The sequence below is a fragment of the Hevea brasiliensis genome, chromosome 5 (genome assembly GCF_030052815.1).
Source record: "Hevea brasiliensis isolate MT/VB/25A 57/8 chromosome 5, ASM3005281v1, whole genome shotgun sequence".
NCBI lineage: Eukaryota > Viridiplantae > Streptophyta > Magnoliopsida > Malpighiales > Euphorbiaceae > Hevea > Hevea brasiliensis.
Window position 1 is genome coordinate 115,705,004 of NC_079497.1, and position 27,616 is coordinate 115,732,619.

The 27,616-nt window shown below is 44.7% G+C and overlaps 4 protein-coding genes across 4 annotated transcripts; 1 reads left to right on the plus strand and 3 right to left on the minus strand.

Moving 5' to 3' along the window:
* Positions 1–1,108: 1,108 nt before the first annotated feature.
* Positions 1,109–1,811, plus strand: LOC131180007 (NADH-ubiquinone oxidoreductase chain 1-like). Its single transcript, XM_058147591.1, has one exon. It carries the CDS (start codon positions 1,252–1,254, stop codon positions 1,588–1,590), a length of 339 nt encoding a protein of 112 aa, XP_058003574.1. The 5' UTR covers positions 1,109–1,251; the 3' UTR covers positions 1,591–1,811.
* Positions 1,812–21,710: 19,899 nt separating this feature from the next.
* Positions 21,711–22,720, minus strand: LOC131180005 (putative cytochrome c biosynthesis ccmC-like mitochondrial protein). Its single transcript, XM_058147589.1, has one exon. The coding sequence runs from the start codon at positions 22,506–22,508 to the stop codon at positions 21,756–21,758; it is 753 nt and encodes a 250-aa protein (XP_058003572.1). The 5' UTR covers positions 22,509–22,720; the 3' UTR covers positions 21,711–21,755.
* Positions 22,721–24,095: 1,375 nt separating this feature from the next.
* LOC131180006 (ATP synthase protein MI25-like) lies at positions 24,096–25,234 on the minus strand. The gene has a single exon (XM_058147590.1). The coding sequence runs from the start codon at positions 24,744–24,746 to the stop codon at positions 24,150–24,152; it is 597 nt and encodes a 198-aa protein (XP_058003573.1). The 5' UTR covers positions 24,747–25,234; the 3' UTR covers positions 24,096–24,149.
* Positions 24,805–25,238, minus strand: LOC131180182 (NADH-ubiquinone oxidoreductase chain 4L-like). Its single transcript, XM_058147809.1, has 2 exons — positions 24,941–25,238; positions 24,805–24,845 (listed from the first exon to the last, which is right to left on the minus strand). Exons 1-2 carry the CDS (start codon positions 25,236–25,238, stop codon positions 24,805–24,807), a joined length of 339 nt encoding a protein of 112 aa, XP_058003792.1.
* Positions 25,239–27,616: the final 2,378 nt, after the last annotated feature.

Here is a 27,616-nt window from a genome sequence, read left to right on the forward strand (position 1 = left end):
AACGACGAGCAAACACTCGAACGTGAGAGCAAGGGATCACCCAACGAATGGACGAGCTCCAAGGAGGTAGGAGAGAGGAGGCAAAAACCATGCTTTCAGAGAAGTGGCGGTCCGAATCTTATCTGAACTGCGAGAATAACTGACTAAGCCGTGCCATAAGGCCCATTCTCCAACTCCAAACGGGACGGGGCCAAGCCTTTAGGTTGTTTAAGGAGGTTGGGTGACAGATCGGCCATAGGAGTACTCCGGGATATAAACAAGGGCAAAAAATTTCGAGCATACGACGATGCCGCCCGTTTTCATTTCATGGAAGTCCCCGGCAGAGGAAAGGGCTGTAGGTGATGGCGCGTTTTGCTTCTTATCTGGAGAGGGGCGCTGAAATCGTTCCTATTGGGTCGTGCGTGGCAGCGAGTATAGATGAATAAGGGTGGGCGGCCGCTTGAACGGGACCTATTCTCTTAATAGGCGGCAAAGCTGAATAGGAAAGGGGCCGAGCTGACTGATGAGTGCCTTTTTAGCCTTTTTCTAAAGGCTCTCATGTGAAGCTAACATGGCTGGCTACATACAAGTATAGCCAAATCAAGATGAGACGGGACGGACGGTCAGAGGCCGCAGCGGGACTACCATAGGAAAGCCCGCCCCCGCTAGCTAACATAGAAAGATATTCCCGGATAACAGTAGTCTCTATGTGAATCTCTTCCCGACCAGGCCAGGCCGAATCGGGCCACCACTTGGGATGGGAATGGCTCAGCCCACATGCATCATTTGATGAAAGCACTCCAGTCCAGTCGCCTCCTCGAAGTGGCTTGTCAACCACGCTTTCCCTCCCTCAAAATAATGCTCCTCACAAAATGCCCTTCCTTGGGTTGGGGCAACACAGCAATGAGTAGTTCGCTCCAGGACTCCACTCCCTCGAGAGCAGGATGCCGGCCGAGATGGAGCTGGGAGCCAACCTAGACTTTCCTGGGGCTTGCCTTGCCCCAACACCTAAAGAAAAGGCGGGCGCCGAAAAGGAAACAGCCCAGCCTCTTCAAGAAAGCTTTGCTTGGTAGGCGCTGCCTACTCACTCCGACAATGCTCTGAACACGAAAGTGTGCAGTTCCGCCCCCTTCTCCCATGCTGAGTCACAGGTAGCGCCTCAGAAAGCACGGACGAGCCACATGCAGGGAAACTTGCACGTGTGGTTCTGGCCGGGGACCCCGGTATACTGTACTAATATGTGTAGGTCCCCGTAATTCGAGTGAGATTGTCATGGCGCAAAAGCAGATATGGTCTGGTATTCCCTTGTTCCCTGTATTGGTTATGTTCCTCATTTCTTGTCTAGCAGAAACTAATCGAGCTCCGTTTGATCTCCCAGAAGCGGAAGCTGAATCAGTTGCAGGCTATAATGTAGAATATGCGCGGGATGCGATCCTTAATAGTCCACTGTTGGCGGAAGCCAATGTCCCGGGGTCCCGGGGACTCATTCTGACTGAAACAAGGGGTGGGTCTTTACCAATTTTGAAAATATTCGATTTTAGGGAAGCCAAAAAACGTGAGCGCCTAGCACGAGCCTTATTGAATATTGAAAAGGCCCCTTACTATAGATAAAGCCCCTGCAATCAAACTCAAGGAAAGCCTTTTGACAACCTTACTAATAGAAAGGGGAAAAATGCGCTCAAACAACCTATCTTACTAATAATAGGGTCGTTGTAAAGCTACAGCTCGAAAGCCGGCCTTACCTTCTATTCTATTAGTAAAGGGCTTTTCTTGCTTGTTTAGTAAAGTCACGCTTTTCATTTTGATAGGAGTAGGTGCTTTCTGGGGCAGGGCACTCTTCATTCTTCATTCGAAACTAATGAATGTCCGGTCGGGGGTTTCTGCCTTGTTATCAAAAAGGGAGTTGGGTAAAGCAAACTCCCTCCTTGGACGAGCACGAGGCTTAGTCAAGTAGAACCGGGTTGCGCTGCTTGATGCTCCGATCGAAAACAAATCAGTGGGGCCATGCCGGTACGACTGAATATGCGTTAGAAAGGTCAATCCCTCCCCTACGACACCAAAAAAAACCGGGCCGAACTTCTACCCGCCCGCTTCCATAGAACAATATCGTGGCAACGTAGACCTAAGTGGTATCATATCATATTGGATCCTTGGGAACCATCACAAGTACGGCCGGCCTATATTTGAACGAAAATGCCGTGTCGTCCAGCGGAGCCTAGAAGAAGGTGACTCGCGCAGACAGCTGACTCCTTTTCAATAGAAAGGAATAGCCAAACCAACCCAGCTGTCTGGTCAATCTCAGAGATCTTATCGGCCGGCAAACTGGAGACGGACGACCACGGTCCCGACCTTACCAGCACCAGAGGTGTACTAATCAATGAACTCCCGAAACCTACTTTCTTTTCTGACAAAATCAACCAAGCCTAACCGGTCACGACATGTTGTTGATATTGATTGAGTTTGAGGGACTTTCGCTGACTGAATTCATCCATAAACCCAGACCCCCGTAACCTTCGTAACCAAAGCGTCACGACAACATCCAAAGGTGACTTTTGGATTCTTAAGTAGGGGGCGGCAAGGAGGAGCACGTAGGAATGCCGACCACTACTTAAGCCACTTGTGGCTGAGAGAAAGCGAGTAGCACCTTGTATAGGTTGGGCGGAGCTTGAAGAAGGTAGCCCCTCTCAGAGAAAGCCATTGCGCGCTAGCTTAGCTAGCTAGCGTTTTTCAGCTGGCTATTATGTTAGTTGTAGCGCGCCTTCCCTCCTTCTCTCACTTCGGAAAGATTTTGCAGTATTTTCTTATGATGACCTGGTCGAGGGAGTACGATACATCGGTGTAAAAGATTGAGTGGGATCTGTGAAGTTGGTTATAGTAAGGCCTGACCGGTTGGGAAAGCGATATGGACAGGTCAACCCTGGTCGATGTCCCGTGTTAACGGTAGCATCGATATCTCGGGTTAGTCACCGAGACGCCCCCCCATGGTGGGACAAGTTCCCCATAATTTAGGAGAGTTGTTGTCGACATTGGCTTAGCGCAATAGTCTTTGATCTGGGATACGGACTTCGGAGGGGAGTCACTTCCGAGTCGTCCAGCTGGCAACATGGCGGATGTCAGGCTGTAAATGTATAAAAAAAAACTATGACTCACTAGTTCTTTCAAGTATTACTGCGCTCAGTGTCGACTTCATGGCGTGGGATCTTTGAAGGTCCCAAGACCATTATCGCGGTCTTAAATGAGGCCACGCTTTTGGTCTTCGACGATTACACCAAGGAGAGATGCATCGCTGCATTCCTTCTAGCCAAGAAGGTATACTGGTTAAGGGTGAAAGAAGTCTTTTTATTAAAGGCTCTTTATCTAAAGCAGTGTGCCTCTGCGCTGCCACAGCAGCAGATCGGTATCTCGGCTCCTCCTCCAGTCCAGCTGTTCTCCACTGGTGCTTTTTCACCGTCATGGCAGTTTCAAGGGCCACCACTTTCAGCCGCACCACATCTTCCCTGGCCACAATCCTCCCGTTCCACTCTGCATAACTCGAACCCAGCATTATAAAGGACTGCTCTATCAGATTCTCGCTCGTCCTGGACTTCCTCAACATCCCCAACACCAACTTTCTCCGTACAACCCTTACACGGTAATCTCTCTTCCTCTTCACATCTTTCTGTTGATCCCTTCATGTCCCATGCTATGTTTTTTTCTCACCCCTCTATCCCTAATTTCACAATAGTAATTGCCTTACGTCTAGATAATTCCAATTATTTGTATTGGCGGGACCGGCTTCATTTCTATTTGTTTCCTCTCCCGGGTTTACGCTTGCTTCCGGGCCCAAAGATAAAGCCATTTCATTTCACTCCAAAATGAGAAAAAAATGGCACAAAGAATACGAATACTCCCTCCCAAACGGAAGCGATTAAAGAGGGAGTAGAGAAACTTCTTGATCAGCATGGATTTATACCGAAATATAAGGAGATTGAGAAAATCCAAGTCCATGACTTGAACTAAACAATAGTACATACTCATAATAAAAATAAAAAAGAAAAAGAGAAAATAGAGAAATGAACGGAATTGACGAAGATGAGGAGATAACGGGCGAAGGATATTCATGATATTAGGTTGTCATCTTGGGGAAGACCATGATCATCACATAAGAATGACCATCACATAGAACAGGTCGGAATCGAACCGACATATCTAGGGCCAACCTCAGCTCCGAAAAAAATCAATCTACACCTTAGCTTAGAGCCCCTTAGGCCCAATTCAATTCGATGTGTTAAGCATAGTGCCGTGGTTTAGCCTTTGAGGCAGCGGTATCCCAGCGGCTTAGCGAGTGGAGAGTAAACACTCGGATTATGCTGGTGCCTTGGGAATGCTGACTTGAGTATGCTAGGATTGGAAGCTAATTCAACTCCTCTAAGCTCATGTCATCTTTCCCTACCTCCTGCTTTCAGAGGTGGAGGAAGAATCAGCTCTTTTCAGGTTTGATGGAATAAGCGGTGTCATCTTAGCCTTTAGTTTAGGTTAGGAGGAAAGCCCTTCTTTCTTTTCTTTAGGAGTTGCTCAGGGCAATAAAGACCAGGCCTCAAGGCGATGAATATGAATAGTAAGCACTTCTTGTGACAACAGAAGGAATAGCTCTAGTTGAATCGACTGTGATTCCTCTGGTTTCAGCTCGTGTGAAAATGCTTGCTGTGCTTCGGTTTTCCGAGGGTGATAATCGTTAGGTAACTCTTTATTTTCTCGATGCGAAACCTTAATAGGAGTGGCCAAGCCGAGAATCAGCTCTTGGTGGTTTGGGCATTAGGAGATTAGGAGTAACCAAGGAGTGATCTCCCTCTCTGCTTCTCATAGCTATGTAAAGTACCCCCGCTCTTGGGATGAGACTTGACTTCTCAGATGCTGCTTCTTCGGTCTTGGTGGTTGGGGCTTTAGGAAAAGGCCTAACTTCTTTTCTTGTTCACAATCCCTTTCAGGTTTGAGGGAAGAAGACGGTGCTATAGAATTAGAATACCTTCTTGTCGAAATAACCACGGGGATGGATGCCGCTCTCAAGTGGAATCAGTTTCAGTTGAATTTGCTGGTATCATAGATAAAGAAGTAGTGGATCCCGTTAACGGAGTTCTATGTCTGGCTTTCGCTTTACCTTGTTCAAATGGTTTGCGCGGTATAGCTCTTTGTAGGATGAGGGCTTTGCGGCTTGACTCTTACCCTTTGAAAGGTAAAGCTTTCCCGTGGGTTCGGTTGACCTATGGTTGCTTTCTGGTGGAGAGAAAGGCTGCTTTTAGGGTCCCGATTTCCTCGTCCTAGAAATAGAAAAAGAGAAGAGAGGTCGTAGCTTTTTGATCAATAGGCTTGGAAGAGGAGCTAGCCGAGAAAGCGGCGCATTCATGGTGTCTGGAATCAAGGTCAACAAAATGAATCTATCTAGGAGGAGCTTAGTTCTATTCAACATCAAGGCGAGGGAAATGACTCTGGTCACCGGGGTAGGATATAGTCAGTGTGCCGCGACTGGCTTCTCTCTTTTGGCTGTCGATTGCATGCAGTTTGACCGTCGTTCACCTTGTCGGTTTATTTGAATTCCGTTCTCAGATCAGATTAGATACTATGAACTATTAGTAATACTGTCTAATAGGCATACGAGACTTAACTAACTGGATTGCTAGCAGTGAGAATACCCGATGCTGTTAACCCGATTGAATCAGCTCTTGTGAGAATATCCCATGCTGTTAGATCAATGGGAGTGAAGTCCGCCTACCCATCAACATAAAGGATCTGTCTCCTGTCAACTGCTCTTGGTTAGCGGTGAGGTAAAGAAAAAGAAGTGGAATTCACTCATGGTAGCATGGTCACAAGAAGAAGCTGTTCTTGTTCACGCCTCCGCTCTTCTCTTTTCCGGTATTGGTCCTTGAGTAAGGGCATTGGGATTAGGGCTAAGCGCTGCTATTTCAGCTCTTGGTGCCATGTCATCTGTTGTCGGCATATCCCCAGCTGTTAGCTCAGTTAGCTCAAAGGGAGTGACCCCCAGAAAGGTAACTCAATAGGAATTCTCTCTATCGCCTTAGTCTGTCTTGACTTTGACTCTTTCCGGCGGTCTCGTCTAGAAATAGAAAGTAGTTGATCACGGAGAAAGTCAAGGCGATGAAAAAGCCTATTTTAGGAAGTCCGTGATAGATATGAATCGAATCCCCTATCAGGGTAAGCCCACCGAGACCGAGAATAGTTAGCAGGCGAGACAGGAGTTGAGTTGGCAGAGATTAGCTCTGGTGAAAAAGAATCAAAAGAATTGTTTGTTATAGTTGAGCCGAGAAAGTCATTACTAGGATTGAAAGACTTTCATTAGCAGTCGGGCTTAGAAGCATAGTCCTTAGGCCGCGAGGATGAAAGCGTAGTACTTTCTATACGTCAATAGGACTTCCTCTTTCTATATGAATAAGCGCAAGTTTCCCTTTTTTGAATGAAAATTAGCCGTCGGAAGTATCTCAGGCTAGGCCTTACATCCTGATCCAAGCAAGCAAGCATAGGAGGGAAGGGAAGAGACTTAATTTTTGTTTTTGTTCGTTTACCAAGTTCGGCATTAAATTAAGGCTTTGCTCTAATGAAGAGTTCTTTCTATCGATCGCTTTCGCCCCTTGTAGGAAGCATGTCTCTACTTCTTTTCTTTTTTCCAAGATCAGATCTCGAACCTATACTCTATTGAATCCCAGGCCCCTCCCCTTTGAGTGGGAAACACAAACTATACTATACTCCCCTTTCTTCTAGACCAAGACATACCCGATGATAAGCAATGAATTGAGGATCCACAATGGCATGATAGAGTTTTCGCGTTCATACAAGAGAGACTCAGTCGGCGGATGAAGAGCCAGGAGCGGGAGCCCCAACTAGAATAGGTGAATTCTTAACCAACTATTCCACCTCCAAGGATGGAAAGAGCCGATTCGTCTTCGAGCGCAATAAACCAGAGCAGCACAAACCTAGGTTGATTATACAGGAATGGAATCATAGATTGAAGCTTAGGCAAGCCCCTTGAGACTGACTAAGTAAGGAGCAGCGGCTGCCTTTCCTTCTGATGAGGATTCGAGTGTACTAAAGAAGGTGCTCTATTTCCTATTTTAGGGCTGAATTACTACTATAGAGAGATCCGCCACCCTTCGAGATGTGGTCATGTGTTATGACGGCACTGTAAGAAATGTCTGCAGCAATCCAATCACCCAATCTGAGTATGGGGTGAAGGCTGGAACTAAGTCACAGAGTTTATTCCTTGCTAGTGAACCTGTTGGTCTATGATTCCCCGCCTAGAGACTTTATCAAAGGAAGCGAGAACGCGGGAGACGGGTTATTCACTCAATGAAAAAAAAATTTTACATTTTGAATTATTCCCTGGGCGGGACCATGCCTTGGATTTCAATCCGAGATCATCCCTTGGGGTTAGTTCATTTCATTTACTGCCCTTCTTTTTCTTTTGCTTGATGAAAGACATCCCGTGTATATTAGTAAAAAAGGGTACTTTCATGAGTCCGATGGCTCTTTGGTGTGCCCTGAAAATTTGATTGATAAATGGGCTTTTGAAAGTCGATTTGTCGCAACAAGAGGTATTGTCTCCGCCTTTTCAAGTAGGGATCATCTCTCAAGTGTTTATGATCCTCCGTTGCTGCTCGGTAGTGGCCTAAGGCTCAATGATTGATCTTCTGCGCTAAGGCTAGCATCTCATCCCATCTTTCATCTTATTGCTTTGAGCTCTCTTCGGTAAAGTGTAAAAGTGTAACCTGCTGCTCCTTGATTTCACATAAACAACTGAGTGCCTTCTGCTCTTTTTGGTCTTCTCTTTCTGTGTCTATTGCTCTCCTGCCCACTCACCACTCACATTCTCTTTATCGAATCCTATCAAATCTTTCTATTTTTTCATTAGCATTATAAATAATGGTCTTTCTCGCTATGGCTCCATTTAAAGTATTTGAACAGATAAAAATATTTAAACAGATAAAAAAGAATTCAAACAATCCCGCCTAATGGTGACTCTCTCTGTCATTATAATTGAAGGTAAGTGGAGGGCGCTCAGGTTACTCTACTAACAAGTGGAGGGGCATGGTCAACAACAGCATTGCATCTGTCTGCTTAGTCAAGTCCCGCATTAATCGATTAAAGAAAGAGGATTCCCAATTCATGGTTACTTTGGGCGTTTTGTGAAAGTAAAGATCGAGGTTTAAGCCAATTCCTTCCAATTCCTTTATGAGTCTTAAGACTTATTTATTCATTTAGTCTTCCTTGAGGCAGACTTCATGATTAGCTTTTTTCTTCTTTTCTTACTTACGCTAATTGCCCGCTATGTTGTTGCCCGCAGCTTCCCTCCGTCCCCCTTTTCTTCTTCATCGTCGTTGGTCCTTTCTAAGGAAATAATTCAGTATGATTCCCCGACAAAGTCACTCCTGGGGCCTATATTCGATTCGTGCAACTACAGCAGCTCGTAGCGCACGGGAGTAACGAGGTATTGATTGCACGAGCTAGCCAATATAGAAATTTTACTACGGGTTATATTGAATATGGATCGTTCCCTATCTTTTTTAGTCACACGCCCACTAAGAATCCCCGGGTATCCCTCGGAATGGGAGACCATACCAGTTTACCTTAAGATACCTATAGGTGCAGATTTCCAGAGTGTAATTATCTACTGTAAACCATCAAGAAGCAATCCGGCACGTTGGACGGCTTAGCTGGTTTACAGCCTAATCTGCCTGGCTGGTAAAGGCTAGGGTAGCGACTTCCTCGTAACTTGACAAACCTCAGCAGCTCTTCCAAATGGCAAGATCCGTACCCGGAATCTATAGGGTTCGAGCTGGGGCTTTAAAGAGGTTACGGGACTAAGATCCTAGTTGGAACGATCTAAGCATCAGTGTTTTCGAACATCACTCTACGATATAAACGGACTGTAAATCTCTTCTCTAAAATATAATAAAGCAGTCCCCCGGCAGGGCCAAGCAAGAGCAAGCCAAGCAGTCTAGAGCAGTCAAGGAAGGTGGGATATAGCTAGGTTATGGAATCCTACCAATCTACTTAAACGAATCAATCTCCCACTTCTCCTACTCCTACGATATGTACACGAACTAAAGGCATGCCGAATGGAAAGAACACCGCACTAAAGCTCGGACAGGAGAGGATATAGGCGCTGGAACAGGACTAAGACCTAGAAAAGTGGATGTTGCCACCAGTGTCAGTCCTCGAGAAATGGGACTGGTTCTGCATGTCCTCCCGAGTTGGGTGGAAGGTTTACATACCAAATTAAAGCCTTGCCTGTCTTTAAGCCCGTTGGTCTTGTTTTTCAAGAGTGAATCGGAAATGAGCTGTTAACAGTGGAGTTATCGGATATGTTTATTTGCTTATTTTATAAGATATGTTACGAATGAAAGAAACAATAGAGCTAACTCGTAACAAACAATCTACTTAGTAGCAGTGGTAATTATATAATTAACCGGAGCCGTAGGATCATATTAATCGGGGAGTGTGGCACCTTTACTATAGGCTATGGTCTAACTTCTATTAAATCAAGTGTTGTTTGTTCAGTAAATACTTTCAATTTTTTTAAAGGAGATGAAGACTGTGCCTTCGACCACTTAGAAGTGGATTTACGGATACGCAGCCCTACTAATAGAAGGGGCGGAGACCAGCTACTTTTTTAACAGCACAGATCTTCACGTCCATGAGAACCAACGACAAAAGTGAAAAACAATGCATCCGGGGATGTTTTAAGCTATTAAATTACCTTTTGCCTCTCTCCCGTTCTATGCCCCTAGTTTCAGAGAAGGAATCGATAGAGGCAGGAATCAAAGTAAAATTCACACTCATTGAATTGTTGGGAAAACATCCGATGCTCACTCTCCCCTGCTATTGCTGGATCAATCAGCCCCGGTTGCACTCGAACCACCTATCTCAAATTGCTTTATTAATGCAAATTCTCTTCTTCTGGTCTGTCTAACTAACGCCGGAAGGGTGCTTCCCCTTTCTACAAAGCCTACTGTCAGAAAGAATGACCCAACTATTGATGAAAAACTGCCTTAAAGACAAGGTTCACTAATCTCGAGTTTTAGTCCACTCACGACTGATTACCTATCAGCACCATTTTAAGAGGCCTTAAAGCTTTATTAATTGGTGTCTTCGCATGTTTAATGAGGATCTGTTTGTAGTTTCAGTGAATCTGAACGGAAAGGTAGGGTTATCAATTAAGGTAGCTAAAATTAAAGCGTGTGGAAACAGATCCGGGAGATAGATGCAAGAAGGAGAATCCTCCGTTCCCTTAACGGGATAAGGCAACAAGAGGATCGGTCGCCCCGAGGCTTCCTCAAGTCCCTTGTTGGTGGATATACTTTTAATATACAGGTTCATATGATTTGTAAAACCCTTTAAACTGGGGAATCAGATGGATTGAAACTAATTTAGTTTCGTATATCGAGTTTATCTTCTTTCCGGTCTAATTTGCTCTTGGTTTTACCTTAGTCCCGTATGGAATCCTCTCCTTTACATTGACAGTCGAGCTATGTCGAGAATCTATACCGGGAATTTCTACTACTTATGTGAGTGACTACGCCTATACAGTGGCCTATCGGGGAGGAACCAGCTCTTATAGACGATATTAGGAAAGAGAGAGGGGGTTGTACCAGCTATATCAAGCAGAATACTTCCTTACCTTCCTACAATTAAATTAGCCCCTATTTCAAAAGTACCCCTATTCCTATTTAATTTAGGGGGTTGAGGCGAGAAATGGCTTGATGAACCGTTCCGTTCGACACGCACCGGCCCCATTCACTTGCTTATCGTAGAGGCTGTAAGTACACAGTGCCCCACAACTATGAAGAGTATAGTGGGGTTGAAACACGAGAGTGCCCGCCCTTTCAAGTAGGCCACTTTTTCCGGAACACAGTCCGGGATAACCATAACCGTGTATATATATATATTTCTCTTCGATGCTGTCATTTCGAAATGCCCGCTTCAACCGCTGTTTCACCTCCCAAAAAGCAAAGTTGGCTTGACGAGCGTGGAGCAATAAAACCAAAAATATCTTTCTTGTCCTTCTACTTAAGGGGCAAAGAGAAGCGCTTTTGCTACTGAGAAAACGAACGGTCAGCGCGAAAGTTCAAGACTTAGCCGAGCGTTAGCGAAGCTAGATTCTCATAGCGAGGCGCTTCGAGTTAGCGAAGCGCTGTAGTAGCGTCGAAGCCCTATGTGCTATAATGCTGAGCCAAGGACGCTCCGCCTTATCTATAGAAGCAGTCAACTGAGTTCTGAACGAATTAGCTCCTTGGTAATGGCTTAATCTATAGATAGAAAGCCCTATGATGGGAAACTACCACGTTAGGTTTGGAGAGAGATGGGACCGGTTATATAATAGGGGGAGCGGATGCAAGCTTTTTTCTTTCAATAGCCGGCCAAATGACTACAGGATCATCGGTCTACTCTACCTCAATTCACCATTTCGAACTTTATACAGAAGGTTTTTCCGTACCAGCTTCTTCTACCTATACCGCAGTTGAAGCACCTAAAGGAGAATTTGGTGTCTTTCTGGTCAGTAATGGAAGCAATCGTCCCTACCGTCGTAAAATAAGAGCACCTGGCTCTGCCCATTCACAAGGACTCGATTCTATGTCCAAACATCACATGCCAGCAGATGTGGTCACCATCATAGGTACTCAAGATATTGTGTTTGGAGAGGTGGATAGATAGGAAAGTTTACTTTCTCGATCAGGACCCTAGCTTTATTGCAAGCCAAAAACTTAGTATACGCACAATCCAACCCTTCATTCTACATTCCAAGCAATGCCCAAAGACTCCCATGCCTTTCTTGGTCGGACCAACCCAACCGGCGATTTCCGACAAGTCTTTCTTCATTTTTCGAGCAAAAAGCGGAACTACAAAAGTTTCATTTTCCATGGATAGATTTCTTTCTGATCACATCACTACACTTGGAGTCGGACTCATTCTTTCGATAGCTATTTTTGGTGCTTATAAAGCTGGCCAAGTTTTAGAACGAAGTACTCTTTAGGAACGTATAAATGAGTTGGATCTAGAAAAACTTAAACAAAAGACCGAATCAAAACTAGAGATGCTTTGGAAAGATTATAGTGATACGAATGGAAATATGCAATTACCAGAAGGACTCAGTTTCAAAGACATAGTGGAACATTCCTTTATTATAGACGAGAATATAAAAGAAAAAATTCTCGGGCTAAACAAAATATATTTGGATCTCATTAGTAATGGCACGGACAGTAGCGACTTTGTTTACATTCTGGATACGTATGGCCATATTGTAGGTATGTAGTTAGGACTTGGTTTTTTACTATGCAGAGGACTACAAAGGTGAAAGAAAAGACAGGATGTATTCCGACGAAATGCTATTGATTTTAGGAGGACTATAATGAGGAGGACGACAGACCCATCACGATCGACTAAAAGGAAAGTAGCTTGATTGGTTCAAATCCAATTCGTGAGATGGCAGTGATCTTTAATAGTAAGAATTCTTCCAGTCGGGAAAGGTCGTCTCCGGGACTAGGTAAGGAAGCAATAGTAGCTGTGTCCGACAATGCTGAATCTCTTTCTTTTTTAGGGAGTTGATTCAGTCACTCCAGGTACCCGTGGGAAAGATTGACTTCAGTAAAAGTAAAAAGGAGACTGCTGTCATATCAGCGCACCAGGGAGTAGCTGTCCCGTGCTCAGAAAGAGGTGTAGGCTTCACCTAAGGGAAAGGATTCGCATGAGGATGATTGAAGAGAGCTAAAGCAAGCCATCACTCCTAGCGTGAAAAAGTGCATTTCGCCCAATTCACTAATCAAAACAAGGGAGCGAAAGCAGCTCGACTGATAAGGAGAGGAGCGAAAGCAAGCAAAATTGCATCTTTCCCTAAGCAAGTTGCTACCCCGACGATCTGAATCGCATCCGTAACTAGCGAGAAAATGTCATTTTTTAGGCTATCCACCATGATGTCTGGGGACTACGGGATCGCTCTCAAACCGGAGATCTTACTAGCAGAAAACATGATCAAAGGAGGGCATATAGGTCATACCATTACACTGGTGTAAACTTCTGTTATTTACCCTTTATTTTTGCGGACTATTCCCTGGCCGAGTTCTTTCAGAGGAAAGGATGAAAAGCCCCAATGTCAAGAAAGCAGGGTGGTCAGCCAAACTCCTACACTAGTTAGAAAAACCTTTCTCTAAACATGTAAGTCATCTGTTAAGGACGGCCATACATCATCATTATCTATGTCATTCCATAATAAGTAGCTGCCTTCCAAGCGAGTGGCTCCGCTCCTTCCTCTCTGTGCTTGTTAGGATAGTATCCTGTCTCTAATTCCACTTCTTTCTTCTTAGTTCAAGTAGGAATTCCGGTTTATGGTTGTTAGATAGAAGTAAGCCAGTCTGCCAGTACCAGTTGCTGTCCAAAGAAGGGTAGCATTCCTAGTAGCGCTGAAGTGTGCCAAGCCAGGAGATGAACCTTCCGTTTAGTCTCACTCAATAGAAGCTTGATTTGGGGTGGGGGGATACTTGGTCAATGCGCTCTCGTGTACCGTTGGGTCCGATCAGGCTTCTCCTTGAGATGTGAATGCGAACATTTCCTTCTTTTATTCTATAGTGGTTGCTACTGCCTATGTCGATGAAGTGACATTCAAATCATCTACCGATCCGATGGTCAAGCCTGAAGGCTTCTCCTTTGTTGCCTCTTTAAATAAGAAATTTGCTTAAGTTTCAGCTGAAAATGATTTCTTTCGCTGTCCGACCCCGGCACTCATAGTACCTCTGGTCTTTGAGCGGCCCAAAGCTGCTTCACTTCTTGGGTCAGCATTTGAACTCGTTGGCTAAGCCCTTTCAGCTTCGTACTTGACAGCAAGACACTCTTTGTCCTCCGCTGATGTTCTCCCTTATCCATTGAGCTAGGCACTTATCTTAGTCTCGGAACTGTTTGCCAGTCATAGTGATGAGTGGGAACTCTGATCGCTCATCCATGAGCTGGCGGTTTCATTCACCTAGCTGGCACTATCGTCATTGATGATGCCCAGGATAGTCTTCATTTATAATAGGAGGAGCTCCTTCTCCTCTTCTTCCTGACCCTGAAATGCGGGAAGGTCAGGTAGTCTATGTTAACCTGGAAACTCCGCTCTGTGAGCCTTTTTTCCTTCTGGTCTAGTGGCCTAAAGGCTGCTATGGCTTCCTTCCCGGGCGGGACGCTTCATATATCAATCGAATGTTAGACCTCATCTCATCAAGAAATAGCGTATATAGACTCACCCTTTAGACTATCAGTTCCTTGCTTTCCCCTGTCCTGGGGCTTTCTTGCTACCGTTTGACTGACTTGCTTTCGCGCTTGTTTGATGGAAGATAGGTGTCAGGCTCATAAGGGGATCACTCCTATAATAAAGAAAAGAAGGTGAGAACTCATCATCAAGGCGGTTTTCTTTCTAGTTCTACTGTCGAAGAACTCAATTGCTTAATCTAAGATGTAAGATTGAATGTAAATGCTAGAAGTTTGCTTGTTTCATACAGCAGTCACCCAAGCAGCTTTTCCAAACCCCTCTATGTCAATATCATGAGATGCAGCTCGTGTAAATCGACTGTTAGAACTCATCCCTATGTCTACTCATGTACTCTAGCTTCGCTAATGAGATAGGGGAAAGCGAATCAATGAAATGAGATGTCAATGCCCGTGCTTCCTTCCCCCGACATGGCATGGGATAGAGGTTCAACCTAAGACATGATAGAATGTTTCATTCCACTCCGCTGCAAACCTTGTCAATTGTTCTGCTCTCAGAAAAATGGCTTGAACCGCCTTTCGCTAATCTATTGGGGAACCTCATGCTGGGAGTGCCCTTTCTTGCTTGTCAGCCGTTGGGCTACCACTCCTATGATTTTGGGTAAGCCCCTTCTCCCATTCTTGTTGGCCTTGGCTTGGCACCGGCCGAAAGTCAATGAGATGATTCCGAAGGCTTTCTCCTTCTACTCAAAGGCTTACTTACCCGATTAGAAAAGAAATGGGAGACCTTTTTGGTACGCCCTTCTTCTATAAGTTCCGCTCTTTCAACTCCTAAAGCTTCTGCTTCATCAAATCAAAGAAAGGTTTTCGGGGACGAAGGTGAGAAATCATACATGAATGCTGCTTCCAACCAAGATGCTGTTCTCCTCGATGGGGTGCTTTTCGCTCCGGTTGCATTTCTTTCTCGTACAGGAACCCGGACTTGAACTTCAGGAATGGCAGTGGAACTGCTTTATAGGTCGGAACTCGTTCACCTCTTCTTCCAACCAATGCTTGCCATGGCCAGTGCTTCCTTGTTCTTATCTCCATAGAAAGCGAACCTTCTAAGACCAATTCAGTTTCATGCTCCTTATCCTTACCCAGAGACAGGGCTACTGGTTCTGTCTTTACTTACTTATTCTTTCTCCTCCTCTAAGGGGATACATAATCAAAGCAGCTGGTCAAACTCAATCTCTTCAAATATAAAGGGAATCCGTCTAAATTTTCCTTCCCGCTTCTCCGCTTCATTCTCTTCATATCGTTCCCAAGGTTCATTCTACTGCTGCCAAGCTTCCGCATTTACACGAGGGTGGTCTTCTCGCAACGATCTTCCTTTCTTCAGGAATGGTGTCAGTCAATTGGTGTATAGGCCATCTCGGTCCAGTTCAGAATTGATCTCTATTTTCAATCCCGCTTCCTTGTTAGCTGGGAAAGCCCTCCTATATGAAGCAGAGAATGATCGATCGAAGACTGAAAAGATAGAATCAGATGTTTTAAGCATCGGTTGCGACATCGAATGAGACTTATCCAGGGAGCAAAGACTCCGGTTGTCTTTTGTCTTTGAAGAAGTAAAACGCAGCCTAGAAAGACGCTACGAAGCGGACCCAATGCCCCCAAGCGAAAGCGCTGTGCTGCATGGAAGCCGTCATTACTCCGGGAAACAAGAGTAAATGATATGGGTACATTGAATATCTTCGCAAATACCTTTATGAGCAGCTGTCACGCTCATAGCAATGATTGAATGTGGTAGATGATAGGGCAGTAGCACCGAGATCTCATAGGTAAGCAGTAGAAAAAGAACAAAGCAGCATTCATTAAAAACCGGAACATCACAGAGAATATCTTTCTAGCTCATAAACTTGTGAGGAATTTCCATAAGGATAGAGGACCAGCTCCATTTTGTATGAAGGTGGACTTCAAGAAAGCTTATGACAAGGTCTCTTGGAACGCGTTTGGGGTGTCTCAGACAGATGAGCTTCCCCCCAACCTGGATCGAGTGGATACAGGCCTGCATTTCAACCACCTCCTATGCAGTTTTAGTGAATGGCTCCCCCTCTTTTTTTTCTTTCCTGGGAAGAGAGGTTTTAGACAAGGGGACCTAAGGACGTAATCGAGACTAGCGGCCTTAATTAAATTAGTAATGTGTAAACAAATGACCCTCAGGCCGGGGAGGAGAAGCAGTCTGGCCTTTACTTCAACGGACAGAGCTGGCCCCATACTCTATTGGGTAAAGGCCTTCAAACCCTTATCTATTAAATAAGAACCCTAATCAGCATATCAGTTATTAGTTGGATGAGCGCTTCTAACAAAGCTGTGGAAAAGAAAGAACCTAAGGCCGGAGATGCCTTACAGAGATGCCTTGCCTTCAACGGAAGGAGATGGACTAGCCTTAACTCAAGGTCACAGATCGCTACTAACGGCGCTTGCATACGAGAAAAGCAGGCCTTTACTGCAAGACCGTAGCGGAAACAAAGAGCGGTCAAAGATCACTGGAGGCACCCAAAGAAAGAAGCCGTAATGCACCGAATGAGAATACTTCACCTTTTATTAGACTAGAGCCGGAATCGCTAATAACGTCGCTTGAGGCAAGGAAAGCCCTAAGGCCCAATAGAGTATGGCGCTCCTCACGGCGCCAACCCAACTATTAAATGGAATGGGCACCGAAAGAGATGGCCTTGCTAGTGGGATTTATTTACAATGCTAAAACCAGCTCTTATTGATGAAAGGGCTTTCTTAGTAGGGCACGCGCATAGAGAAAGGTTAGGAATTCGCCCTCACGGAATCTATACGGCCCTATAAAGAAAGTCAAGAAAGGTTGGTTGGGTGAGCGAACAAGATGGGATGAGGTTGGGCTTATATCAAACAAAGTGAAATGAATCTCGAGAAGGTTTGTTTTTCTACAATTCATGGATCACTGCTTTAATCTGAACATATTAAGTATCTCGATCTCGGTATTTCGTGAGTTAGCTACTTTTGAATGAAAGGTCAATCACCTCCATAGAGAGAAGAGATTCTCGTTTCGGGTACTTTCCTTTGATTTGTGAAAGGAGAAAGAGCGAGAAAGAGCGGCCCTTAATAAGAATTCGCCCCTTTTTTCTCTTATAATAATTGCGGATTAGCTTAATAGTAGGGAAGATTTGTCGCCCACCAGCAACGGTAAGCAAGAGAGTCAGAGTATGGGTCGGCCTGGGGAATAGAAGAGAAAGAGGGGGTGAATGGATCACAGGCGATTTCGTATCCGGGAGCAATTCCTTGGATTCTTTAGAGAACTCCCCGCACAAAAGGAGAGACTTTACTAATACTAATAGGGCTCCATCAAGTCGGGCTTCGGGGTTGAAGGAAAGAACGAATCAATCGCGGGCATCCAAAGCGCCCCTTTACAATTATGGGTAGCCCTTTACTGAACTGATTAGGCGTGTCCCTTTACTAGTTAGGGCTGCAATCGAAAGATCGGGTCTCAAGCTCAAGTTTCAGTCAGTAATTGGTAATTGCATATAATTTCATAGGCAAGAAAGTCCATTGCTTGCATGTAACGAAAAGTGCTGATTTCAACCCGGGTTTTGGACCAACTGCAAACTCAGGATCGGAGATATTGTCAGTGATCCACGATTTGCGTAACCTTTATTTGATTTGGGCAAAGGATTTGATCAAGATTCTATTGGTATTTCATCGTGGAAGCAAGATTCTATTGCCTCGCAATCGAAAGCATGGTGATGGTAGCTACCTTCGCTGCCATCAGGCCGGAAGTCATATAGATAGGGGGGTGAGAAAGGTGGATTTTCTCAAGAGCCCCATAGCATATATATAAGATATAAGATAGGTGGGTGCTTGAGATCTTCCTATCCTGGTGAGCAAGAACGCATTTTCGGGGCAGGCCTTTCAGTGCTTTCTAGCAGCCGTGGGAGGCGGTTGTGAGGGAAAGATCGATTTTTTGATTTACCCACCCCCCTTGATCTTTGGCTTAGCCACGCGTACCGAGTCGAAATCCGGACAAAAGAATTCTTCACCCAGCAAAACTCTAGCTATTGACTTGGATGTGTCCTCACTCACAAGACAAGTCCCATTTTGATACAAAAGTATGCCCAACAAACGAAAGTTTTCATGATCTTGATGCTTTTACATTGAATTTCCATAGGCAAGCCATACTAGCCTGATCCTGGGACTCCTCTCTACGTGATTTGATTTGAAGATAGGGTTTGTTCCCAGCCAGCGGACTTGCATTCTAGCCTATTTGCCTTATGCCTATTCCGGCGTTGTGTTTAGTTGGTGGAGGTATTTAGTACTAGCTTACTGAACAACAGGAATATAGGTGATATCCCAGTTAGGCAACACTTCATCAGGGTGGCATGGGCGAATTCCATCATCAGTTTCATGAGCGGAGGAGTTTGGAGCGGATATAGCCTACGTGGAACTTTCCCTCTAGCGTACCTAACTTGTGAAAAGCATGATTTACGATATGCAAAGATTATTAGGTAGGAAGGTTTCTCAATTCGACATCGCCTGCTCCCTATCCCGATTCATGTGAAGCGAGCGAAGCTTTTTCTTGCAAAAGCTATTCTCTTCTTTCTGCGTGGCTATCTTTACTACTGATTCAATGCAATGAATCCTTATTAGATGGTGAGAATCCGGTCTTTTCGGCATAAGAAGTCTTGGCTCTTTACCATGACCAATCCCAAAGCTACCCATCTTCCTGTGTGTGCTATCTAGAATAAGGAAGACCCGGACAAGTCATTCAATCTCCACTCCAATTCTGCCTCATCCGGATCATAGCGAAAAAGACCAGCTTCTTTCCCTGTTCTCTCGGCATAACCGGTCTTAGCTTTTCCTGTTCACGACTCCGACCTTCTTTCATCAGCTCTTCTTGCTAACGTCTTCACTTTCAAGGGAGAGAAGTCACCCGACCCAGGAAACCCACGAGTGAACTTAGGCTTGCTTTCTCGCAGCATCCATCCTAAGAGAATAGAACAGGGATAGGGATCCTCGAATAGGAAGGAAGTGGCACTGGTATTGAATTCCTTTCTCTTACGAAATGTGAGTTGGAAATGCTTTAAGCTTTCGATGTAGCACTTTAGCTTGGTTGGCACTAGGATAGGAAAGACTTTATTCTTGTCGCTGACTTCTCTTTTCTGGGTGTGGACGAGACAAAGTCTGATCCGTCTTCTGCTTGAACGGTGATATCTATAATAAGGAATACCTGTCACAAGGAGCGAAAAGCCCTTCATTGCTAGTAGTGCACTCAATTCGCCAAGGAGCGGGGGAAGAAGAGCTTCTTCTTATTCAATACTAGCTGACCCAGCCTATCCATCTCAGTGGGCAAGTCACATCCCGCGCTTTCGGGCTTAGTCCTTCAAATCGGATTCTTGGCAGATCGTCTGCTATTTAAGATTCCAATTCAAAGTCTGATCTTGCTAGGCTAGAAATTGAATAATCGATTAAAGAAAGGAGCTCGGATGAAAGCTCTCCCACCTTCGTAATGTAGTAGCTATACTTCCTATTCTTTTCCTTGTCGAGCGGAGGAAGCGGCAAAGAATTGCGTTAAAGCCTCTCTTCCTATGATTATGGAACTCAAGTCTGAAAGAGTTTTGCCCCTAAAAAAGAAAAAGAATGTCATCCGGCTTTGTAAAATAAGTTCGTTCGCTACCTTTACTTTACAGAATACCGAGAGTTAGGAGTGTCCACACATCGGTGTGAATAACATGTAAAGGAGACGATGCATGCACAGAAACATCAGAAAAGGGAAGTTTATGATGCTTTCCAAGTTGACAATGAGAACAAAATTAGAAAGACTTAGATGAGACAGAGAGCTTATTGGACTGCAGAAGAGAGCGCAAAACTGGGACTCCAGCATGGGCTAGCCGACGATGCCAAGTGGACAACGGAACACGAGCAGCAACACAAGCAGAAACTGATGACCAGGCAGGGCGGGATGAAGCAAGCAGCAAGGGATTGGCTGAATAGAACAGATGCGACCGGGAATGGGATATTGAATGGAAAGAACGAAAGCGACGTACGTACTGGATTGACCAGCGTGTGCCAACTACTCTACTTCCCTATTTCTTACTTTTTCACCTCACCTTTTTGGTGCACTCTTTCCCCCAATTCCCCGATAGAGAAGAAAGAGATAAGCAATGATCGGACTAGACCAATGAAAGCGGACCAAGGTTTTTATTCGTTAGCCAAGCGCCTCTATTACAGAAGCGAAAGCGATGCGCCCTATTGACCAGCCGAAGAACATTCTTATAAAAGAATGAATGGGAAGCAGGTCCGGTCTATATTGCTAGAGTTATCTTTACTTCACCCCCCACGTACTCCTCTATTCAACTATTTGAATTCCGTCTCTAAGCTTCCCCTTTACTTTAGTGCCTGCTGAGACTTATTTCCTCTCGACTATAGTTGAATGGAAGTTTCATTTCCTAAGTCTCAAATAATGTCTTTTTTTGAGTCCCCATAGTGCATTCCCCTACATAGTCTGTAGAGTAATTTCTCACTAAGAAGGATTGCAATATAAAAAAGAGAATTCCAGATTGAAGATCTCTTGACCCATATACGATCCAGTTCTACATCTTAGCGCTGAACTAATGAATAGAGATTGAGCTTCACTTCGCGAATCGGGAATGGCATCATGTATTAAAAAGTGCTAGCGTTGACAAGAGATGAGCTAAAGAGGTGGCCGGGCAGTTGACCAGACCCTACCACATACAGACAGCAAGCAAGAGCTGTGCCGGCTTATCCCGAAAATGATGAAATTCCCCAAATGCTACTACCTCTTTGCTAAGCACAGGAATGCTTGATCGAGAAAAGCAAGTAAAAAAACAGCAGGATACGGAATATGAAGGGGCTGGAGGTAGGGCCAATGACCAATTGAAGAGTTACAGAAAAAAGTATAAAGCCCTCAATCATGCTCTTGCCAGTGGCATATACTCTCGCCGATTAAGGCAAATTCGGCGCTCCACGAAAAAACATAGGGGTCGTCCCTGGACTTAAGGAAGGCAAAACAAAAAGTGCCCCTATGACTCTGGTTCTAGTGAAAGCGATGAAAGTATAGCTGTGCTCCAGTTTTTCAGGTAAAGGTTATACGGTGAAGAGCCCGGTCAAGGCGACCTTATTAAAGAGAACATTCGGGACATAAAAGCCTATGGTAATCTCGTCCTTAGTTGCCGAATCTAATGGAGGCGACGGATCAACCGTAATTTTCAGGTAAAATGAGGCCTCTCCTTTACAGTCGAGTATCTTCAAACCTCGACGGGATGGGAACTCCTACTCTGACTATAGTTGCGATCTCTAAGTGGGATTTTCAGTCATCTATCCCTTTTCTTTCCCTAGCGAGTGAAGAACGAGTGGATGTTTTGAACGAGTGTTGAGCGAGTGAAGTGCCCCATAAGCAATAAGGGCGAGTTATATTTATTAATTCCGTGAGCAGCGATTGAACTGAACGTTCCAAGTGCATCCAGCAGGAATCGAACCTACGAATTTGCCCCTTTATCCTTTTTTAGGTTGGGCGCTTTAACCATTCAGCCATGGACGCAAAGAGACTCAGCGAGTGAACTAGGTTTTGGTATTCCTTCTCGAGCTTCTATTTCTTCCGTTAAAGGAGATTCGAGAAAAGATGGAATAGGAAGACGTGTTTCCAGAACAAACAAGATACGGGTTGAGAAGGGGAAGTTAGCAAAGTTAGACAAGATTGGAATGGGCATAGGAACATGTATTGATGTACCAGATCGGCTAATGCTCCCAGGTTGATGCGATGTATTCCACCAGTTGACTGAAGACTTGATTATTGGTATATCGATCGGTCCAGTACGGATTGAAATAGAAGCCGGTTCGACAGGAAGCTTTTGAAAACGCAGTGCACCCAGGTAAATAAGGAACGAGATGAATACAGAGGTTAAACGAGCATCCCACACCCAAAAGGTTCCCCACATAGGTCTTCCCCGAAACCCCCCAGTAACTAAGGTAAACAACGTAAAAAAAGCACCCATTTCTGTACCGGTTCCGGAAGAGCGAAGAAAAAGGGGATGTTTTGTTAATAGGAAAAAGAAAGTGTTGATAGCCGTAGCGATATAAACAAGAATACTCATCCGAGCCGCAGGAACATGTACATACGGAATACGAGAATTTCCACCTTGTTGAAGATCTAGTGGTGCTACCCGAAGACTTAAATGAATAGCCATCGCTGTTAAGAACAACCGAGATCCAATGAGAATTTGCGCATAGCTTCTGGTCTTTGACATCAAAAAAGAAGGTTGTAATAACGAAACGGACATGTGAGAATTTGGTCCTAGCTAGTGGAACAAGAAAGACATGGATCTATATTCAATACGCAATCAAAGGATTTCCCCCAACGAAGAATTCCCCCTGCTTTGTTTTCGCTCCGCTCGTGCGTGGCACTCCTTGCTCGCGGAGCGGCATACCGAAAAAAGAAAGGTTTTGGAAAAAAAAAGTCGATTCCCTTTTGTGACCAAGAGCCCATCTCGAATACGATGCGGTTAGGGTACTCGTGACTCTGCTGGTGGCTGCCACTGCCTCACACTTAAATGCCGCCAGCTCTGTCTTCCTACTTTTTAGGCATCCGCGACCTGGTTGGTCCGTCCAAGCTTATACTCTAGCACCATATCAATCAAACTTGGCAAGTTTGTCTTGCTTGCCATCGTCCCTGTTTTGGCGTGAGTTTTTTCTGGGTCAGGAAGTCACTCGTCGCCACATTATCCGTCTTGACCACGAATCGTGACCCGCCTCCACGTTCTCAAGTAGTGCACTCTTGCTTTCATCTCCTTCTCTTGGACCACGCCTCTCGGTCTCATTGAGCTTTCGGCTCTCATATGCTACTGGGTTACCTTATTGTACTAGCACACCGCCTATGGCATAGTCTGACGCATCCGTGTGTACTTCAAATGGCTTAGTGTGATCTGGCAACTGCAATACGGGGTCATCAATCACTGCCTGCTTTAGGTCCTCAAAAGCTCTTTGACACTCTTCCGATCAGTGCAGTGCCATGATCGGTCCGTACGTCCTTCTTTAGGAGATTTTTGAGTTGAGCAGCCCTCTTCGAGTAACTTACGATGAATCTTCGGTAATAGTTCACGAGCCCTAAAAACGATTTTAGCTCACTCACCTTGGTGGGTGCTTGCCACTCCTCGATGGCTCTGATGCCCATCCAATGCCCTAGGAATAGGATCTCCGTCTGTTCAAAGGAGCATTTCTCTTTCTTTATTTACATAGAGGTGATTCTTCCTTAATACCTTAAAAACGGTCCGGAGGTGGCTAACGTGGTCGTTTAACGAATAGCTATAGCCCACGATTAAAGTATACCACCAGTCGTCTAAGTACGGGTGGAATAGCTCATTGTGGAGGGTGCAGAACGTGGCAGGGGCATTGGTGAGTCCAAAAGAAAAGGCATAACCAGATCAAACGCCCGGTTGGTTGCTTGCTTTTCACACGGGTCGTCTTTGGCTCGTCTCCTTCCGCGATACGCACCTGGTAGTAGCCCGACTGTAGATCCAACTTCGAGAAGTATCTCGCGCTTCTTCTGGAATAAAACAGGGGCTCCCCAACCTTTTCCCCAGCAATATAGGGAAAAACAGCCTTGGAGGCTGGAATATAAATATAAATTCTAAATAGGCCTCAATGAGTTCCTGAAATTCTTTCCTGAGCTCAATCAATCCCCTTAACTAATAGATGCTAGTTGGGGGGCCATCTGCTAAACCTAGCCCCAGTCTAAATAGTTGGGGGTTTGGCTCCAGGCTCCAACTCGATCTTGTGGTAGACTGCCCTCCTAGGGGGCACTCGGCAACTCACTCGTGGGGCATGATATTCCATAATTTCTCAAGTACTTGCTGCACTTCCTGAGAAAGAAGTCGTCTTGGTATTGGATCCGCTCTTCTGTTAGCATGAACATGAATTAGATTCTATTCATCTTCTTTATTCTTAAGAGAACCCCCCACCCGAACCATTCTTAAGACCACCAAGCCCTCTCGAATGAGTTCTACTATAGAAGCTTTCAACGTACACCCGGGGACAAATCTTTCACTCACTGAGAAGTGAAAACCTGTGACTAGATCGTCCTGAAGACGGATGCGACGGGAAGAAGTGGCATTTGAAAGTGTTGCTGACTTAACATTTAGGTTTCGGCATAACAAAGCTTGCACTGTCTTTTCGCACTTAGGCGCACAGCGTGCCATTGGTAATGATTCTACTACGGTGCCACAAATTCGCAAGCTGATCCTAAGTAATCGTTGTTGTTCATTGGATTCCGGAGGAACTACTTCGTTAGGATTGGGGAATTGCTGCGATTCTTCCTGAATAGCCTGGATTCTCCCGTCGAGAGTCACTTTGAAAGTCTTACCTAAACTCTTCCGACTGAATATGATAAAGCCTATAAAACAACGAGCTACTATCATTTCTTCATTATAGATTGAGATCTTCTTCGAACTTAATGCACAAATAGATAGAATAGCAGCAAATAACATCTTTCTAGCCTGCATATTCGTGGAACTCAATCTCATTTAGAAAGCTTATCTCTATCTTTCAGCAACTGAACGGGAAGTGGTTTAGGAAAGGACTTTAGAATCGGATGCGCTCGCCCAGCGAGAAAGGCCCTGACCCTGCCAACCAAGTCAAAATAAAAAAGAAAGAAGAGAACGAAAGGAGAAGAGAACTTCGTATTTTTTTTGGTAATTCTCTAGGAGTCATGTTTAACCTTGAATGCTATTAATAAATTCTACAGCAATAGTCCCTCGGACTCGGAAAGTAATAACGAAAATGGCTAACCCAATAGCAGATTCCGCAGCTGCCACCGTTGGAACCAATGAAGCAAATGATTGACCCATCATATCATCCGAAGAAACGGAAAATACCAAAAAGTTCAAATTCACAGCTAATAACATTGATTCAATTGGCATTGACATAATAGGAATATTTCGTCTATTAAGGAGGATTCCCCGAATACCTAAAATAGAGATGATCATAGAAAATGTGAAATATTTGATAGGATCCATTTCGGGAACGTGGAATGTAAGAGAAATTCAAATGTTATAACTCCAGTACGTCAGGAACGCTATGTCATTTACAACCCCGGCGTATTTCGGATGCTTGAAGGCCCCGCTGACCCGAAGTGATTTAGAAAGATTCTTCTTTATCGATGGTGATCGGTCATGGTATCCATAGCGTTACTTCTTTTTCGGCCAATTCTAAGAAAGAGAAATCCCGAAAAATCCGTCAATAAATGACGAACCCCATTATACAGATGATAGGACAGGGCTAAGGCAGTAATCTCGACGGAGATTAGGATGAGCTTTGATGAAAAAAAGAAGAATTGGTAGAAATTCTCATAGGTGAAGCAAATCAAACCTATTTTCAGACAAAGAAGATAAAAAAACAAAACTATAGTGGCTAGGAAAGCCCCGGAGATTCTATGGGAAATTGGAAACGTCGAAGTAAGCTGTGGCTTATAAATAGGAAGATGAGGAGATAACGGGCGAAGGATATTCATGATATTAGGTTGGATTTATGTTCATTCGCTCTGCTCGCGGAGCGGCATACCGAAAAAAGAAAGGTTTTGGAAAAAAAAAGTCAGTACTATAGCCCCAATCATGGCTACTAATAAAATAAGACTAGGAACCAAAAACCAGACGAAATAGTAGGTATAAAGTAAATTGCCCAATGTTTCCAAATTAGTCCAACTTCGTACCTTTCCGGCATAAACTGTATATCTCAGAGAGGTCGTATTTCTTTGGGTTGGTAGTATTCGTAGGAGATTATTGGCCGGGGTTCTGCTTGCACCAGTCGTTGATAACCTCGATTAACTTTTGTGCTGCTTTGGCGCCGGTTTTAGGCCTTTCGTCCCCCTCAGAATGTTCAAGTATATCTAATTGGTTCATGAGGTGGTGAAGTTTTTGTGAACTCGCAGTTTTCAGCCCTAGTTTATCATAAACAGAGCTTAGAATATCCGATCTCATGGTTATGCGATTAAAAGAAGATAAAACCTCTGAGATTCGATGTTCTACCGCTAGGAGGGATGGCGCAGCCTGAAGTTGCGCTTCTTGGTCTGGACTGGGCGAAACTTCAAAAACTTCTGCCGGGACTCCGGGACTCGGAGCTTGAAATATTCTATTCGAAGTGATTGAGTCGGGGCGTTTGTCCAGCGCCGCCCAGAGCTCATCTTGCGGCACGCTCACCACCGAGCTAGACGGGCTAGACGGTCCTGCATGCGGGTCGAAAGGGGGCTGAGGACAGGGGGTTTGCCCTGTGGATGCTGAAGATATGACGTTTTTGTCAGAACTGGCTCCCTCTGGAGACATCATGTTGCAACAGCCCCACATATCCTCAGACATCACAAGAGCCCCACTAGGAGACCAAAGTAGCCGAAGCGAGCAAAGAGGAAGTAGATAGCCTTGCTGAAAAGGCTACACATTAGTTCACCTCCAAAAAAAGTGACATCTAGGCCGATTAGCCGAAAGAATGAATAGAATACACATAGCAATACTAAAACAATAGTAATTCTTACTGTAATTCTTACTACAGAATTAGACATTCTACCGCACCGGGGCAACAATTTTTCTGGATAGATCGAACTATTGGAAGATAAAATGAAAATAACGCCTAACAGGATCAAAGAAACTAGGAAACTAATAACTAAAGACACTAAAATAGGAGCAAATTCTAACATCACCACAGCCCACTTCCTTCTATCGCTCCTTAGTTAGCGGAGCGGCATACCGAAAAGAAAAAAGCCCTTATTCGGATTCGAACCGATGACTGAAGCCTCTTTCTTTAAGGACCGCGTGACTCTTCTTTTTGAGGAAAGACAGAACTTTTCTTTATATACAAAATTTTCGGTCCACAAGGCATGCAAGCGAGGCCTATGTGGAAGAAAGAAAGAAAACTGCAGGCACTCTACAACAACAAGAGAAAGGCCAGTCGCGGAACCCCAACCCAATCCCACCGGAGAACCCATGCATTCAATTAGAAAAAACCTTTCTGCTTTGCTACTCCAATCACTTCCCACTACCAAAAGGAAACTAGTGGTAGAAGGTGACTTGTTCATTTATGAAATTAGAACCTTGCTTTAGGGGACGAGTGAGGAGTAGAGTAGGGGGGAAGTCCTAACCCTAACCGAGAGAGGATCCACGGTGGCTACAGGAAAGCAGAGCCAGCGCGAAGGCGGAACAAGACTGCAGATCTTTCTTTGTTTATAAAAGACCTTGGAACGTTTAACACCAAACAAATATCAAAGCAGAGTGGCAGCAGTGATCAACTCGCTTATGGCATTCGAGCGGAGTGCCTTCTTACTTTGCGAACATGCCATATTCATAGCCATAGACCGATGGAGCAAGAAGAATTCCCTTAAGTTAAGAGATCTCCGGACAGCTTACTT

Excerpts from the sequence above, each read along its gene's own strand:
- LOC131180005 (XM_058147589.1), bottom strand. The coding sequence starts at position 22,508 with ATGTCCGTTTCGTTATTACAACCTTCTTTTTTGATGTCAAAGACCAGA.
- LOC131180007 (XM_058147591.1), top strand. The coding sequence starts at position 1,252 with ATGGCGCAAAAGCAGATATGGTCTGGTATTCCCTTGTTCCCTGTATTG.
- LOC131180006 (XM_058147590.1), bottom strand. The coding sequence starts at position 24,746 with ATGAGATTGAGTTCCACGAATATGCAGGCTAGAAAGATGTTATTTGCT.
- LOC131180182 (XM_058147809.1), bottom strand. The coding sequence starts at position 25,238 with ATGGATCCTATCAAATATTTCACATTTTCTATGATCATCTCTATTTTA. Across the intron at positions 24,846-24,940 it reads ATTTATTAATAGCATTCAAG|GGTCAGGGCCTTTCTCGCTG; the intron begins GTTAAACATGAC and ends CTTGGTTGGCAG.